This window comes from Euprymna scolopes, chromosome 37 (assembly GCF_053919585.1).
Source record: "Euprymna scolopes isolate OS-2025 chromosome 37, ASM5391958v1, whole genome shotgun sequence".
Classification (NCBI taxonomy): domain Eukaryota; kingdom Metazoa; phylum Mollusca; class Cephalopoda; order Sepiida; family Sepiolidae; genus Euprymna; species Euprymna scolopes.
In genome coordinates, this window is record NC_136518.1 from 81,383,829 (window position 1) to 81,400,414 (window position 16,586).

General features: G+C 32.5%; 1 protein-coding gene across 2 annotated transcripts in view; it reads left to right on the forward strand.

Annotated features, from left to right (window-relative positions):
• The first annotated feature begins 11,302 nt into the window (after nucleotides 1-11,302).
• The window catches only part of LOC145261253 (sodium-coupled monocarboxylate transporter 1-like), a 179,360-nt gene continuing 174,076 nt past the window's right edge, over nucleotides 11,303-16,586 (forward strand). For both annotated transcript variants that reach the window (XM_080119647.1, XM_080119650.1), the window contains exon 1: nucleotides 11,303-11,721. In XM_080119647.1, coding sequence (XP_079975773.1) covers nucleotides 11,377-11,721 — 345 coding nt within the window. In that variant the 5' untranslated portion in view covers nucleotides 11,303-11,376. The remainder of the gene's footprint in view (nucleotides 11,722-16,586) is intronic.

The following is a 16,586-nucleotide window of genomic DNA, read 5'->3' on the forward strand; positions in this document are numbered from 1 at the left end:
GACTCCAATTTCCTGTGAAGGTGTGTTTTGCAATGAGCATAAACAAAAGTCAAGGTCAGACATTTAACACCATTGGCGTAGACTTGACATCAGACTGCTTCAGTCACGGTATGTTCTACGTCTCCATCAGCCGGACAGGAAGTTCAGAAAAACTCTACATTCTGGCTCCAAATCAAAACAGCAGAAATGTAGTTTACCCTGAGGCTCTTCAGTGAAAAGTTCGAGAAATGGATATGAGGAAAAACTGACATGATCTGATTGTGGTAAGTTTTTAGTATTGAATGTGCAAGATAAAATTTAAGCAAGAGTTGAAAATTACTTCAATGAAAAATTTACTATGTAACATCAAGTAACCTTCCTTTTTGATGAAAATGTTTTGTGAAGTTCCTGATTGAATTTCAGTCACTACAAGAGGTAGTTAAAATGTTAATCACCTTATGCAATCGTTGCTCTTACAACATCAACTTACTGGAAAGGTGCCCACAGATTTTGGTACCCGAGTGCGCAACAAAGCTCCGTGCGAAGCACGGGTATCTTTGCTAGTATATATATATATATATATATATGTATATATATATATATATATATATATATATATATATAGTAATTTATAAAATATATATGGCGATTAAACTACACTGAATATTCTGCGTTTCATCCAACTATAGGATTCGTCAGGCTTATGCGCGAATTCTGTCGTTGCTTCTTGTTTTTATATATGTTGAGGATTTCTAGTTGGCCAATCAGCTTTCTAGTCTCCACCGCGCCCCTTCCTATCAGCCAATGGGCATGCATTTTATAAAACAAAGGATCTGTTTTAGAACTAGGTTAGTGGTTTTCGGTGGCCGTTCTCCCTTTTTTTTTCATACATATAAATATACCTATGTGTACACAATAATGCACATATATATATATATACATATATACATATATATATACATATATGTGTGTGATCGTTTATGTATATTCATGTTTATTTAATTTATTTATTTGTTTGTTTTCTATTGTTATTGTTAGTTTTAGAGCTATTTTGTATCGCTATCCTAGAGTAAGTTTCATTTTGTGAACACAGCTGTTTGCTATTTCCCGCCTACAGTTTAATAGATTTTGAGGTTCTTTAAAGTACAGGATAGAAAATTTTTCATGGAGGCATAGTTTACATGGGTCGTCTAAATGTCTGCATGTGGTAGCTTGTCTCATTATTTTCCATTCGACTACCGGCGAATGTCCGCTTTCTTTGAGTTCCCAGTATTTATTCGCTAGTGTTGTTTTTATACGGTGTTTTTTATTTTTGAATGTGCTTTTGTGGTCATAGTATCGGGTTTTGAAATCTAAGGAAGTCATGCCTATGTAATATTTCTTGTTATTCGGGTTTTCTTTCGCAAATATTGTTGCTTGATAAACTACGCTTTTTGTTAGACATTTATTTTGGACTGGGCAAAGTGTACGGTGTCTACAATTGCATTTATCTTGTTCGTTATTAGTATTTTTATTTATGGTATGGTTGTTCTTGTCCGGGGTTGGTTTGTTATTATTATTATTATTATTATTATTTCTGCTAGTGTTGGTTTTATTTCTGTCATGGTGTCTACTTTTTTATTGTTTATTTTGTTGTTGTTTACATTGTTTTCATTTAGTATTTTGTTATTATGTGCCTTAATTATCATCTCTAAATTTTCGCAACAACAGTAAGATAACTTCAAGGTATTTTCATTGAAGATTTTGTGTAAGGGGTTGGTTGCGGGAAAGTGTTTTTCAATAAGATCTAGAAATTTCTTGCCAAGTTTTGTTTTTAACATTTGATTGTATGGGGCCGTATACCAAATTATAGTTCTTTTTCTTCTGTTTTTAATTTTATTATAGTTGTTGGTGTTTTGTTGCTTATATTTGATATCGATATTTTTGTATCCACTATATATATATATATATATATATATATATATATATATATATATATATTTATTATTTTTAAAAACAGTAATCTACGGACACGCGTGTTTCGGAGCCCTACTCCTCTTCAGCGTAGCTTGACTGTTGGTAGGATTCGAACCTTGGACCTTATGTATTTCAGTCCAGCGCCCTAATCCACTGCGCTATGTCGCCATAGATAATTTACTGCTTCGTTTTTATCGTTCATGTGTTTAAGTGGTTTTTGTGTTGATTTTTTAAACGATAGTAATGTTTATGTCTATATATATATATATATATAATTATTTTTTTACTATAATAATTAAATTGTGTGTGTGTGTGTGTGTGTGTATTCTGAAGAAGGCGTATTACGTCGAAATGATAAATAATCTTAAACAAATAAAGTTTTGTTCATTTTATAAAATCTTCGAGCTGTAATTTAGTTTCAAACGTATCACATACTTATATACTTATAAAATTTCACGATAAAATTTGTGATGGTTTTAATAAAAAAACGAGTTCAGTCGGTAGAAAAAAAGTAATCTTAAGAATGTTCAATTTTGTTTACTAAAACTTTTATTACTATTCACTCACTTGGAATTTTTCACACAGGTCATCGTACAAAGATGTTCCTTTTATGACAACAAGTCTCCCCAGATTTTCAGTACTCCCCCCTCTTTCGATTTAATTTGCAAATGAATTTTCGTCATCGCAACAGCAGTTTACCATTGATTTCTCGTTGGTAGCGAATATTGGTCTTCACTGGGATTTGGGTGGCAATAAACCTCCCCAAGGTCACAGTTCTCTTTTGCACTCAGCCATTTCTCTTGTCTGCCTTTTCATCGTCCTTGACCTTCTTCGATTATTTAGTTTCGTATCAAGTGATGCCGTTACTTTTTTTCTGCGGAGGATGGAGTAACTTACAATTGTACAGCTTCAGTTTTCTTGATCAAATGTAGTGTTTCTTTGCGTTTTACGTCTACGGCAGTTTCTATATGTTCGGCTAACGTCTGTGGTTCATGTGTACTGGTTTACGCATTCAAGGATTTTCCTTAATATTTCAGCATTTCTCATTATTGTTATCCATTTTATCTTCTCAGTCATTCCTCTGATTCCTTTTTTCCCATTTTTCAAAGTTGTTCCTAATTCTCCTACTACATATTGGTGTCGTCGTCGTCATCATCATCATCATCATCATCATCATCATCATCATCATCATCATCATCATCATCATCATCATCATCTACTCACTAGGAGTAGTCATACAAGCCATCATCAACGATTGCTCTTTGAGAACAACTTGTGGTGTTCCCTGGAGTCTGAGTGACAACAAGTCTCTCCAGATTTCCAGTACTCTCCACCTTTTTCGATAACCTTTGCAAAAGAATTTGCGTTATCGCAACAGCCGCTTACCATTGATTTCTCGCTGGGGACGACCATTGGTCTTCACTGGAATTTGCACTCATTCAGCGTGAGTCTGGCTAGTGCGTTCTCTCTTCGGTCTTTCCATCCTCCTTGACCCTCATTATTTGCTGTGGTGCCCGTTTATGGTGACACTCAGAAAAAAGGGGGGGGACGGTGTTTGTCAATTCTACAGTTCCAGTTTTCATGGTTCCATATGATGTGCCTTTGTGTTTTGCATCTGTAGCCGTTTCTTTGTCCAGTTTGTGTGTGTAGTTCGTGTGTGGTGTTGGTTTTCACATTCAAGGGGTTTCCTAAATATATCTGCAGTTTTCATTATTGAAATCCGTTGTATCTTCTCTGCCATCCCTCTGATTCCAATCTCTCCCATTCTTTTTTCAAAGTTTTTTTTGGTTTTGAGCGGTACGTTTTGAAGAAAACATGCCTTTTCTCTTTTAATTTTATGTTTATTTTCTTAGTGAAAACTTATTATACTGTACTCAGGGGAGAAGTAGTAAATCAATCCTCCTTATTGGAAACACTGAAGGGAAGGACGAAACCAAATTATTGCCAGTATGTTTGGCAGAGGTTCTATAGGTGTATCAGAAAGTGGCCATTAAAAATGATGATTAGAACCTTAATAATTCAACTTACTATTTTTTAAGCTTATGACTACTTGAAAATATAATTCAAACCCTAATTTTTTTTCAATTAAAGGAGCAAAGACCAAATTTAAAAAAAAATAACAGGTTTAATAGCAAATTATGCAATATTTGTTTCTTTAAAGCGGTTTTCTTTTTAAAACATATTAAGAAAATCAATATATTTTGACTTGCTTATAAATATATGTATATATATGCCAAAAAAATCACTTACCTAAAAAATATTATTAAATGGGTAGTTCCATTCTTCATTGTTAAGAATTGATCCATATTTATATTTCAAATTCCATGTATTTTTTTAAATAAAAGGATTTTTAAAAGTGAGGGTCCTAGAAAATCGCATTTTTGTAACATGTTTTCCACGAAGCGTTAAATAGCTGCTGCTGCTAAAATGAAATTTATGAAGTATGGTTTCGTCCAATGGCATAAATAATGTCTCTTTTTTATTGCGTGTGTTAACCAAAATGAGTATTTTTCATCCTCCGTAGTTAAAAAAGAAACGCACATTCACTTATAAGTTTTTCCCCTAGAACAAAAAATCCGCTTCATCGATTTTTAGAAAATTCTTTTAATGAAATACACGAGTTTTTGATTGATATATTTTAATACTTCTTCATCAACTAATTTTTTTTTAATATCTAAAACAAGAAAACATTCAATGAGATAGAAAAATTTGCCATCAGCGTCTGGTATTTACTTGACGATGTAAGCATAACATGAGCTTTCATTTAAAAAAAAATCAACATGTTTAGAAAAAAAAAAGGTTTTACACTTTAGACTTTACAGGTAAATTTCAAAAAACTATTCTTTTTTTGTTTTAAATTGGAATATTTTCTTTATTGATCTTTTATCTTCGATTTGTGATATATAAAACTTTGGTACATAAATTAATTATTAAAATTTTGATAAACATTTACAAATGGGGGAGTGAATTTGAAAAAAAAAAGACGTTTGTCTATATTTGGTTTATTGGAAAGAGCATAAAATTTCACATGGACTCTGAAAATATCGTAAAAATTGAACCAATAAAAAATTTTTGATAGATTTTTAAAGTTTAAAAATTGAAAAATATTTAACTCGTAAAATTCTATTGATTTTATTACGTAAAAAAATGGCTGCATGAAGGCACACCGGCATTTTGTTAACATTTTGTAAACACTGTTTTTTAAAAAATAAAAAATATTTCTATTATCTTTTAAACAACTTTAATAGTTTATTTTGAAAGTATATTCCATATAGAAAATAAACAACTCACTTTAAAAAGAGAAATTACGAGTTTTCTTTTTATATTTTATTCGCAGTTTTCTGTTAGGGGTGTCAAAAATTCCTCCAAATTTCTGATACATCTAGAGTTTCTATTCTTTTTTTTCTTTCTGTCTTTTTTCAATATTTTAAGTAGATTTGTCACTCAGCTAGCAGATTTGGTGCTTCTACACTTTATTGCCGAAATTGGAGACGCCATTTTTTTCAGGCACTTGCTATCCAAATCTAGAGGAGACATCTGGCCGAACGATTGCTTCCGGAAAGGGAAAGAATAAATTTACCAAAATTTACATTTATTACTTCCGGAAACGATAAATTAAACTAGATAAATTTACCAAAATTAACATTTATTACTCCCTTAAACTAAAATTATGATTTATTATTTCCAGAAACTTGGTAAACCGATATTACCGGAGAAAATGAATCTTGACAATTCAAAAAAATATTTAAAATTATTTATTTGTTCGAAAAGAACCCCCCCCCAGAAAAACAAAACACACAAACGAAAAAAAAAAACAAAAAAAACAACAAAAAAACTAATACATGTTTTGGTTTTGTTTTGGTTTTCAAATGGCGCTCGCCCAGGTTAAACTATTATGAATGTCATTTCAATTTTCTGTTTTTAATAAAAAAAAAAATAATTGTTCCATGAAAACCTTTCCCGTTCTCATCAATTAAATCGAAACATTTCCAATTAAACAATTACGGATATATGTTCTCTTTCACTTTCTTTATTTACTTTCAAAGCAACATTGGACTTTTATAAAATAGTTTTTTTTTGGTTGTTTGTTTTTTTATTTTTCGAACAAATAAATAATTTTAAACATTTTTTTGAATTGTCAAGATTCATTTTCTCCAGTAATATCGGTTTACCAAGTTTCTGGAAGTAATAACTGATAATTTTAATTTAATTTAATGTTTCCGGAAGTAATAAATATTAATTTAGGTAAATTTATTCTTTCCCTTTCTGGAAGCAATCGTTCGGCCATATAATGATGTCTCCCCTAGATTTGGGTAGCAAGTGCGTGAAAAAAATGGCGTCTCCAATTTCGGCAATAAATGTAGAAGCGCCCCAGATTTTTATGGGTCGCTATTTTTGCCATAAATGGTTAGGTGAAGGTTTGTTTTTTTTTCAGGAAAACTTGCACTTTTTTTTTTTTTTTTTTTTTTGAAGAAAGTTGGTAGTAAACGTTTATTTTGGAAAACAGAGTTTGGTACTCCTTAGGCGTTGAGTTCCATGGCGTCCATCATAAAAAAACACACATCGCTCCCTTTCTGACGCAAGCGCACGTAACACTTTTTTTTTTATTTACTGACGTTGTCGTAGTAACTAAACAATTATTTGTCACATTTATTTTGAAAAAAAGTTTTACTCTTTATGAATATTAAAAGAAAAATAACTAAACATTTATTAATAATGCCTTACTTTTACAGACATTTGTTTTTGAATTTCTTTTTAAATGACGACTTTTTATCGACTTTTTTTTTAAATAGCATTTGTGGATGGGTATGCTGACATTTGTTTTTATAATTTCTTTTTAAATGACTTTTTATCGACTTTTATTTTAATAGCATTTGTGGATGGGTAAAAAACGGAAAAAATAACTAAGCCATTTACTGACAATTTCTCGGTATCTTGACTTTGATAAAATTTATTTGTTAAAAATATTTGTAAAAGTGAGAATTATCAGTAAATGGTTTAGTTATTTTTTTTTTTCATTTTTTACCCATCCGCAAATGCTATTAAAAAAACAGTTGATAAAAAATCGTCATTTAAGAAATTTAAGAACAAATGTCTGTAAAAGTGAGGCATTATTAATAAATGTTTAGTAATTTTTCTTTTAATATTCATAAAGAGTAAAAATGAAATGGAAATTTAAATTTCGCTCCGTTTTAATCTTTTTTTTTAATTGTGCTCCTCCCAAACAAATATAATCAAGAAAATAACATTCAACAATTGTACTTTATATATATATATATAAAACACGAAATATTAAAAAATATATATATTTATATTAACGAAAGAGAAATAATTCCATTTTTAAACGAAAAATTTGATATATAAAAGTTCCGTTTAGTGATGCCACGTGATGACACGCGGTGTGAAATAATTGTCCCCAAATAAAAAAAAATGGCCCATCCGTACAACGAAAACCAAATATTTATTATAGAAAAATTACGTATAATGTTATAATTACAAAGAGATAGATAGAAACACGCATGCGTACCGCAAACATATTATACCAAAATGTAGAAGCCATCCGTCCAGTGGTTATTTATACTATTAATTACGAACGAACCAAGAGTTACATTTATATATATATATATATATATATATATATATATATATATATATATATATATATGAAGGCTTCCTTCAGTCTTGACAGACTATGGATACCCACTGTAAGGGTGCCTGCGCGTGAAATTTGTGTGGCAAGACTTGCGCAACCTCTAACCACGCCTCTCCTGAGTCAACATTGTTGCATACCAGTGGCAAGTTGAGGTACAAGACGACTGGAAACAATGCCGAGATAAGTGGAGAGCACATACAGCGCCTAGAATTCCAAAATGGTCACCCATCTGGTATTAGCCAGGCTCAACACTGCTTAACTTCGGTGATCTGACGAGAACCGGTGTGTCAACGTTATTATGCCGTGTATATATATATATATATATATATATATATATATATATATATATATATATATATATATATATATATATATATATATATATATATATATATATATATATATATATATATATATATATATATATATATATATATATATATATATATATATATATATATATATATATATATATATATACATATATATATGTATATATATATATATATGTATATATGTATATATATGTATATATATATATATATGTATCTATGTATATATATGTATATATATATATGTATATATGTATATATATATATATATATATATATATATATATATATATATATATATATATATAATTTAAAGGAGATTAGAACCATAGTCTAAAGAGCTAAGTGTATTTTAATGTAACAGTGAAATTACTAGTTTAATTAAAATACAGGAAATAGAAAGTGCTATATATATATATATATATATATATATATATATATATATATATATATATACACACAAACAGGTCGCCTGGCATTGCTCGCTCGTAAAACATGCTTTAATATAGTTTTATTAATGCAGATTTTGTATTTATTATTATATTATATTTGACCCAATATAGAAATGATTTAAAAAGGTAAAAAAAAAATATGACTCGAGCACCACCACCGAGAAGCGAAACCAAAACGTTTAGCTGACGATTTAATTTTTCCTTTGATGTTAATACCTGAGCTATAAAGAAATGTTTGCTGCAAAGCTAAAAATTAAAATATAAAGCAATAGCTATTACGTTACACATGCATATTCGTAATGCCGTCGTTCGACCTTCACCTGGCAAATTTTATTTCTTTAATCTTCACATATTTGCACTGATTTCCTCCGGATAAAACCCAAATATAAAATTTTGCATGGGTTCGAATAACCTATATATTAAGTTTCATGCCTGTAGACCAAAAACTGACAGAGGAGTTTGGTAGGGAATTTTTTAAACAAATATATATACGCATACATAAATCTATCTATCTATATATCTATAAATGTGAACGTGTCTGTATGTCTGTGTGCCTGTCTGTCTGTGTGTCTGTGTACATTTCTCTACGCAATAACTCTGTCAATTTTAGTCTACAGACTCAAAGTTTATATACAGGGTACTGAGATTTGGAAAAATCGATGTGATCGGTTTTTGGCCAGAAATTTGGCTGTTAAGGGGTTAAAATTCCACAATTTGACCTTTGAAAACTCTACCAAACTCCTCCGATAATTTTGGGTCTAAATACTTAAAATTTTAGATATAGATTCCTTGGACATGGATCTAACTTAATAACTTGATTTAATCCCTAAACAATAAATTTTAAAGAGTCATAATAGGGGTCAAAGTTAAAAACATTACCCCCCCTTTTTTTTTGCTCAGCATACACCTCCAAACACCCGGGCAACGCCGGGCACCCATGCTAGTATATCTATAAAAGTGAATGTGCCTGTGTGTGTGTGTGTGTGTGTGCGTGCGTGTATATGTGTGTGTGTGCTTGTGTACATTTCCCTACGCTATAACTCTGTCAATTTTTAGTCTACAGACTCGAAATTTGATATACAGGATACTGAGATTTGAGAAAATCTTTGTGATCCGTTTTCGTCCAGAAATTTGGCTGTTAAGGGGTCACAGTTCAACAATTTGACTTTTGAGAACTCTACAAAACTCCTCCGACAATTTTGGGTCTAAACACTTGAAATTTTAGATATAGGTCCCTTGGACATGGATCTAACTTAATAACTTGATTTGAGCCCAAAACAATAAATGTTAAAGGGTCATAATAGGGGTCAAAGTTTTTAAAAAATTGGCCCTTTTTTTTTTGCTCAACATACACCTCCAATCACGGTTACAGTCAGTCAGAGACGAGAGTCGGGGGCGACTTAGCAGAACTGATCCCCTTAGAGGTGAAACGGGAGAAGAGTAGACCATGTAGTCATACAAGTTTGAATCCCTGACATCATCAATCGGCCGACAGATGAATAAAGAAATTATTTAATATTTTGTAACTGGTTGTATTCGTGTCGTCATTACAACTGAAAGGTAAATGTGTTTTATCATCATCTGTAATGAACTTTGTATAACCCCCCCTCAAGTATTATCTGTCCCCTCCTCCATCATAAGTGAAGATTCTTTTCCTCTTGTGTAAAAGAACTGTATAAATGTCACAAATCCGTATTAATAATATGAAGTGTCCTGAATCGTCACAGTCGTTGTCCTGTGTGTAAATGTATATAAATGTCAATATCATCCCCTGTTCTGAGTTCCCCGTCATACATGTCTCCGATATGAACTCCCGTCATCTCCACTATTTTGGTTGGTTGTTTTACGGCATATCAACCCTTTTCAGGTTATTTAATGCCGAATCCAGTGATTTGGAAGACAGAAATTTTAATAGAATATATATATATTTTTTCAAGTCGGTTTCTATTTAACCCATAGTTGGGACCCTAACAGGTACTACCACTCCGGGTCAGAGTGGACCTGGGAGCAATGTCAATTAAAGGGTGATTCCACACTCCCCAAAGCTCGCAAGCTGGGGCGTCACTATCGGATATAGTTTAAAGTCATATCTAGGACCTCCAATATGTATCCGACTCAATATGGACCAGCTACAGAACACTAATCGAAATTCTAAATTATTTTGTCATGTTTTATTTTTTTTCCACTAAGTTATTTGTAGGTTATTCGCACATAACTTAAAAGAATCTTATTTAGATTTTTTTTAATTGGTAACTATAAAATGATTTATTACTATAATTATAGTTCGACATTTAAACATATTTGAAAACCAATATTTCTAGAAGGAAGTTTTATAGACGAATTACAAACTGCCTTAATTTTAAACAAAAAAAATAATTATGAGACAATTTAGGAGATGAAAGATGCTGTGACACAAGAGGACTTTCATGGGGCCTTCCAGAAGTTGTTAGAACGGTATAACAAGTGAATTGCAGCCGGAGAAGATTACTTCGAAGGGGATTAGATTTTCATGTGTGTACTATCAATAAAATGGTAAATGTGAAAAAAAGTCTGGAAACTTATTGAAGGTACATCGTAACTAGTGAGCCACTGTCACCTTCTTGCTGGTGTGGCCTCGGTTGTGGGCGTACCTGAATGGGTGTTTTTAACTGGTTGCAAAACAACCACCCCTACATCCTTTTCATACAGGCACCTTGCACTCAGCGTCGTAAAGGCTAAATGATTGTACAATCTCCTCGCATAATGCAAATACTATCTTTGCTTCAACGCTTTGCCTAAAAAAATCCGAGGAAAATGAATTAAAACATTTTGATCATCGCTGCATAAAAAGACATCACATAATATATATATATATATATATATATATATATATATATATATATATATATATATATATATATATATATATATATATTAGTTTAACACATCATTGTTAACGCCTCCCCCACCCTTTATAATAGGATTTTCCTGGTTTTGTTACGGATATAAGTAAATAAAGAGAAACATGGATGATACCGATAAAGTTTTCGGTGTTTTCGACTATGTCGTTTTTTTGTTGGTCTTGGTTATTTCCCTGGGCATCGGTGTCTATTACACCTTCTTGGAGAAAAGCGCGAGATCTACGACGCGTTTTCTGATGGGAGACGGCAAGATGCGACTGTTTCCAGTTTCTATATCTATTCTCGTCTCGTTAGTTTCCGCCATTGCAATTCTGGGATTTCCAGCCGAGATCTACACGCGCGGGACCATGTTCTTCTATACACCTTTTGGAATAGTCGTCGGATCCTTGTTGGCCTCCTATGGCTTCGTCCCTCTCATTTATCCGCTGAGGTTAACTAACTGTTACGAGGTAAGTATTTTTTTTGTTACACATTCCAATGTAACAAGCAAGTCTATAAATTTAATGCAAAATGATCATTATTATAACTTTTTAAGGATATTCAGTAACTGTTTTTTTTTACCGCTAATCTTATGTATTTTAATCGCTCGAAAATCGAAAATCAAACAAAATACATGCGTTTCCAACATTAACATAAGTTTAAACACAAATATCCTAAGGATATCATTATTATTTTTTATTGGAATCTTTTGAGATGAGTAATTTGAATATTTATTTATTTATTTGCGGACGGTTATCCTCATCTTTATGGGTGTTCGTGTTTCACCATGTTTCAACCAATTCATTCTCTGGCCTTCTTTAGGTGATTAACTGCGACAGGATAGGGATGCTGAGTTTCGTTACTTCATATTTCTCTCTCTCTCTTCTATATTCTCTCTCTCTCTCTCTTTCTCTCTCTCTCTTTTTCTTCCATGTTCATTTTGCCTCGGCAACAAAAATAAAAGAACAAAAAAAAAAAAAAAACGATTATCCCTGAGTGGCTTCCGGGCCTTGATAAGTGGTGATCACTGTGTAAAAAAAAAAAAAAACGGCTAGCTCTAAACATTTTCTGAATATTTTGGAGGCTTTGTGTGTAACGATACGTAAGCCTTCGCTCTGTAGGCAGAAAGAGCTCTCTCTCTCTTTCTCTCTCTCTCTCTTCTATATTCCCCCCCCTCTCTCTCTCTCTCTCTTTTTCTTCCATGTTCATTTTGCCTCGGCAACAAAAATAAAAGAACAAAAAAAAAAAACCGATACATTTTTCGGCAGCCTAAAATTAAATTTTTTAATTTTTATAAAATACATACAGGATTATTTCACAATATATATATATATATATATATATATATATATATATATATATAGTCATCCACATGCAGTGCTGTTTCGCAGCTCATCAGTGTGGATAGACAAGCAACTACCTCAAGCCTGGATCGAAACCCGATCATCCGAACGACAGTTGGAGCTTCTAACCGTTATGCTATACGGCTATTGCTATGCGGACAGTGAATTAACAATGTTTTGACATTGTCAAAAGTAACTAAGCTCAGTTTGTTTACACAAAGATCATCGCTTCATATGATAATTTGTATATCACTTTCCAAATGTTCAACCTAAGATAGAGAGCATTATATATATATATATATATATATATATATATATATATATATATATATATATATATATATATATATTTATATATATATATTTATATATATATATATATATATATATATATATATATATTTATATATATATATTTATATATATATATATATATATATATATATATATATATATATATGATATAAGTGACTGTGTGTGTGAGTTCCTTCCTCATAGGTTCCGAAACGGCTGAGCCTATCTTTTGCAAATTTTACACAAAGTTATTAGGTTGGTGCCAAAATAATGTCGTTTTTTTTCCTTTTTTGACGTTCAACTTCAAAAAAACGCCTTCAACTATATATATATATATATATATATATATATATATATATATATATATATATATATATATATATATGTACATATATATATAGATAGATAGATATAGATATAGATATAGATAGATAGATATATAGATAGATGATATGGCACGTGATGCTTTCTTCTTAAAAACCTGCAGTATATTTTTGATCAACCAAATGGATTTGAAGACTCGATAATTCATCAATGCGATGGAAAACAGAAGTTCAACCTTCGTTTTTTCATAGAAAAGAAAATAATACTTGATGGAACTTGTTAAATGCAATACAGGGTAAATAATTCTGGGAAAGGAGTAGCACGCTCTTCCACGTGGACTCTATTTTATGATCACACACACACACACACACACACACACACACACACACACACACACACACACACACACACACACACACACACACATAACTCATCACACATACAAACCAGCAGACATCCGAGCACTTTAGCCTTACCGTAGTTGAGAGCGCGTCTATATATAATCGTATATGCACCTGCGAATACCATATATGTAAGAAGGCACATAAAAAAAACTACAAAAAACAAAAAACAAAAAAAAAAATAAAAATAAAAATAAATAAATAAATACAGGTTTCGTATCTATCCTCGTTTGTACATGTTCTAGTTACGTAATCCTTAGACCCGAATCAACATCTTATTATTCTATCTCTGTTTAGGAAAACCTACAACATTCAGTCTTACATCTCGGCTAGGGATTTTTATCTTGGGGCCCCCAAATCAACACGATTAGACCATTCTAGTAATGATCTGGTCCCTGTTGATTTGTTACATGACAGGGCTGCCCCCTTATCATGTAAGTAAGAAGACATACTTGATAAGTGAAAGTGATATTAGGATAAGGTTAGAATGGAACCCTCTAGGTTAAAGATAATGGAGAATGGAATGTTAGAAATGAAGTCTATTGTCAATTCTATTAGAAATAGTTAAATATTGTTTATGTTGAAAAAGAATCGATTGTCCACTCTTTTAGAAATCTGAAATTAAATATGTCAGTTAAAAGAATGGACAATGTAAATGAAAAATATATTGTTTAAAAATAGGTTAGAATTAGAATTGAGGATTCATTTGTTTGCCAAAAGTGTGTTTGGACAAACATATGTAAAGCCACGTGAAAATTAGTCACATTTGAAAACTACATTTCTGATGTCATAAACAAAGGAGGTTTCTCAATATAAGAATCTGAGAGTTCGGAATTAGAAGTCAGTTGCAGTCAAGAGTTAATGAGGATGAGATAATCAGAGAAGATCGCACACAATGATAGAGTTGGAGAGTGAGAGTGCCTTAGAAGCGAAGGGTTGAAGAGTAAACGATGTAGTCGAAAAGGATGGAATTCCTAATGTCGCCGATCGGTCGATTGAAGAATAAAGAAATCATCTATATTTTGTAAGTGTTTGTCTCGTGACGTCATTCTTTACAACAGAAAAGGTAAATGTTATAACGAACTCTTGTGTAACATCTTCCAAGTATTATGTGTCCTCCCCACCTTTATCATAAGTGAAGTATCCCCTCCTCTAATATCTGTTATGAAAACTGTTCTATATGTGTTAATAAGAATCATCCCAGACTGATATAAGCGTCTCCCTCATCATCATTAGGTCCTGAACTGTCATCTAAGCTTCAGCCTTTGTCCCACCGACGGAACGTTGCATCCCTCTGCCTGTTCTACAAGTATTTTAATGGGGAATGCTCTGACGAGCTGCAAACCCTTGTGCCCCCACGATGTAAATACCCTCGACAAATCCGACAAGCAGCTAAATCCCACCCCCACACAGTAGAGATCCCTAGATGTAAGAGAGCTTTCTACTCCGGTAGTTTCTTCCCCAGAACTGCCAGATTTTGGAATTCCCTTCCGGGTCCCTGCTTCCCCAACTGTACTGACATGCAGAAGTTAAAGTGTAACGTAAACCGACATTTTGCTGCCCAACTCCCTACATAGTATCCCAGTAGCTTATGCCCCTGATAGTAGCCCCTTACACCAAAATGGTAATGTGTCTTGTTTGGGGGGAAAATGTAATAATAATAAAAAAATTACCACCGTTATATATGTTCCTAATATGCGCCCCCTCCTATTCAACAGATTTTGCCATGGGAGTTTAATTCTGTGCAGTTCTAGGAGGTCCACCCTCCCAGGCCTTGCATTCTTTCTTTGAGAAGAGGTAAGTTTATTGCTAATCGCCCGAGGCACCCTGACTGGAGTATGCCTCAGGCACATTTTTGTAGGTCAGTGCCTCTCCTCGGAGGTGCTGACTTCCCATATCACTTTCTGACCCTTGTGTCACAGTTCTTGCAGTGGGTAACAACTATATATTTTCATCTTTTACATCTTTTAGTTCTACGTTTAGTTACGAAACCCTACAAGGAATCTTAGGTTAGACGCTGATACACTTCGTAATGTTAACTGACAGCGTCAGTTATCAAGACTGTCGTCTGGACTGAAATACAAGTGAGGAAGATCGACGTAGCAGCCGGTAAAGTACGGAAGTAATTAAAACCATGAAAGAGACATGATATCACAGATATATGGGCGCGTTTATGCGCAAAGCACTGCGGTCACTGACCCTGTATAACTATTGGCCTACATTTATGCGAGTGTGTAGGCAGGGATGTCAGCGTGGAAAGAGAACACGTTTTCACCTGTAGATATGTTCGCAGTGATCTATCTATCTCTCTCTCTCTCTCTCTCTCTCTCTCTCTCTCTCTCTCTATATATATATATATATATATATATATATATATATATATATATATATATATATATGTAGACACAGGTTAACCTTCACACCATTCAAACACCCCCTGTAACAATTAACACATAATCTCGATCAATAAATTACATAAAAAAACACTCATTTCATTTCTGTTACAAACTTATATTTGAATTTCAACAGATATATCTTTTTTCCAGTAAGAATATTAACTGCGTTCATATTTTTTAAAGTTACATTAACGACTATATGACGTCACTAAAATTTCCCTCACTTTAACAGCGCCAACCCTCCCCCCTCCTTTTTGAATTTCCAACGTCTTTTTTTCCGTTTTTCTGAAATATTTTCAAATATTTTGTACTGGTATTTTTTGTTTCTTAATCTCATTCATCCAGAGAAAGTCTCGAAATAAAGACGAAACGTTGATGAGCACATAATACGGTTTGTTCCTTTTTATTTCTCTCTCTCTCTCTCTCTATATGTGAACAAATAGATATATTCATAAGCGGGCGGTCTTGGATATGAACTTAAACTATATTCGATGGTGAGGCCCCATCTTGCGGGCTTTGCGGTGTGTGGAGTCACCTCTTAATTACCATTGCTCCTAGGTCCACTCTGACTCAGAGT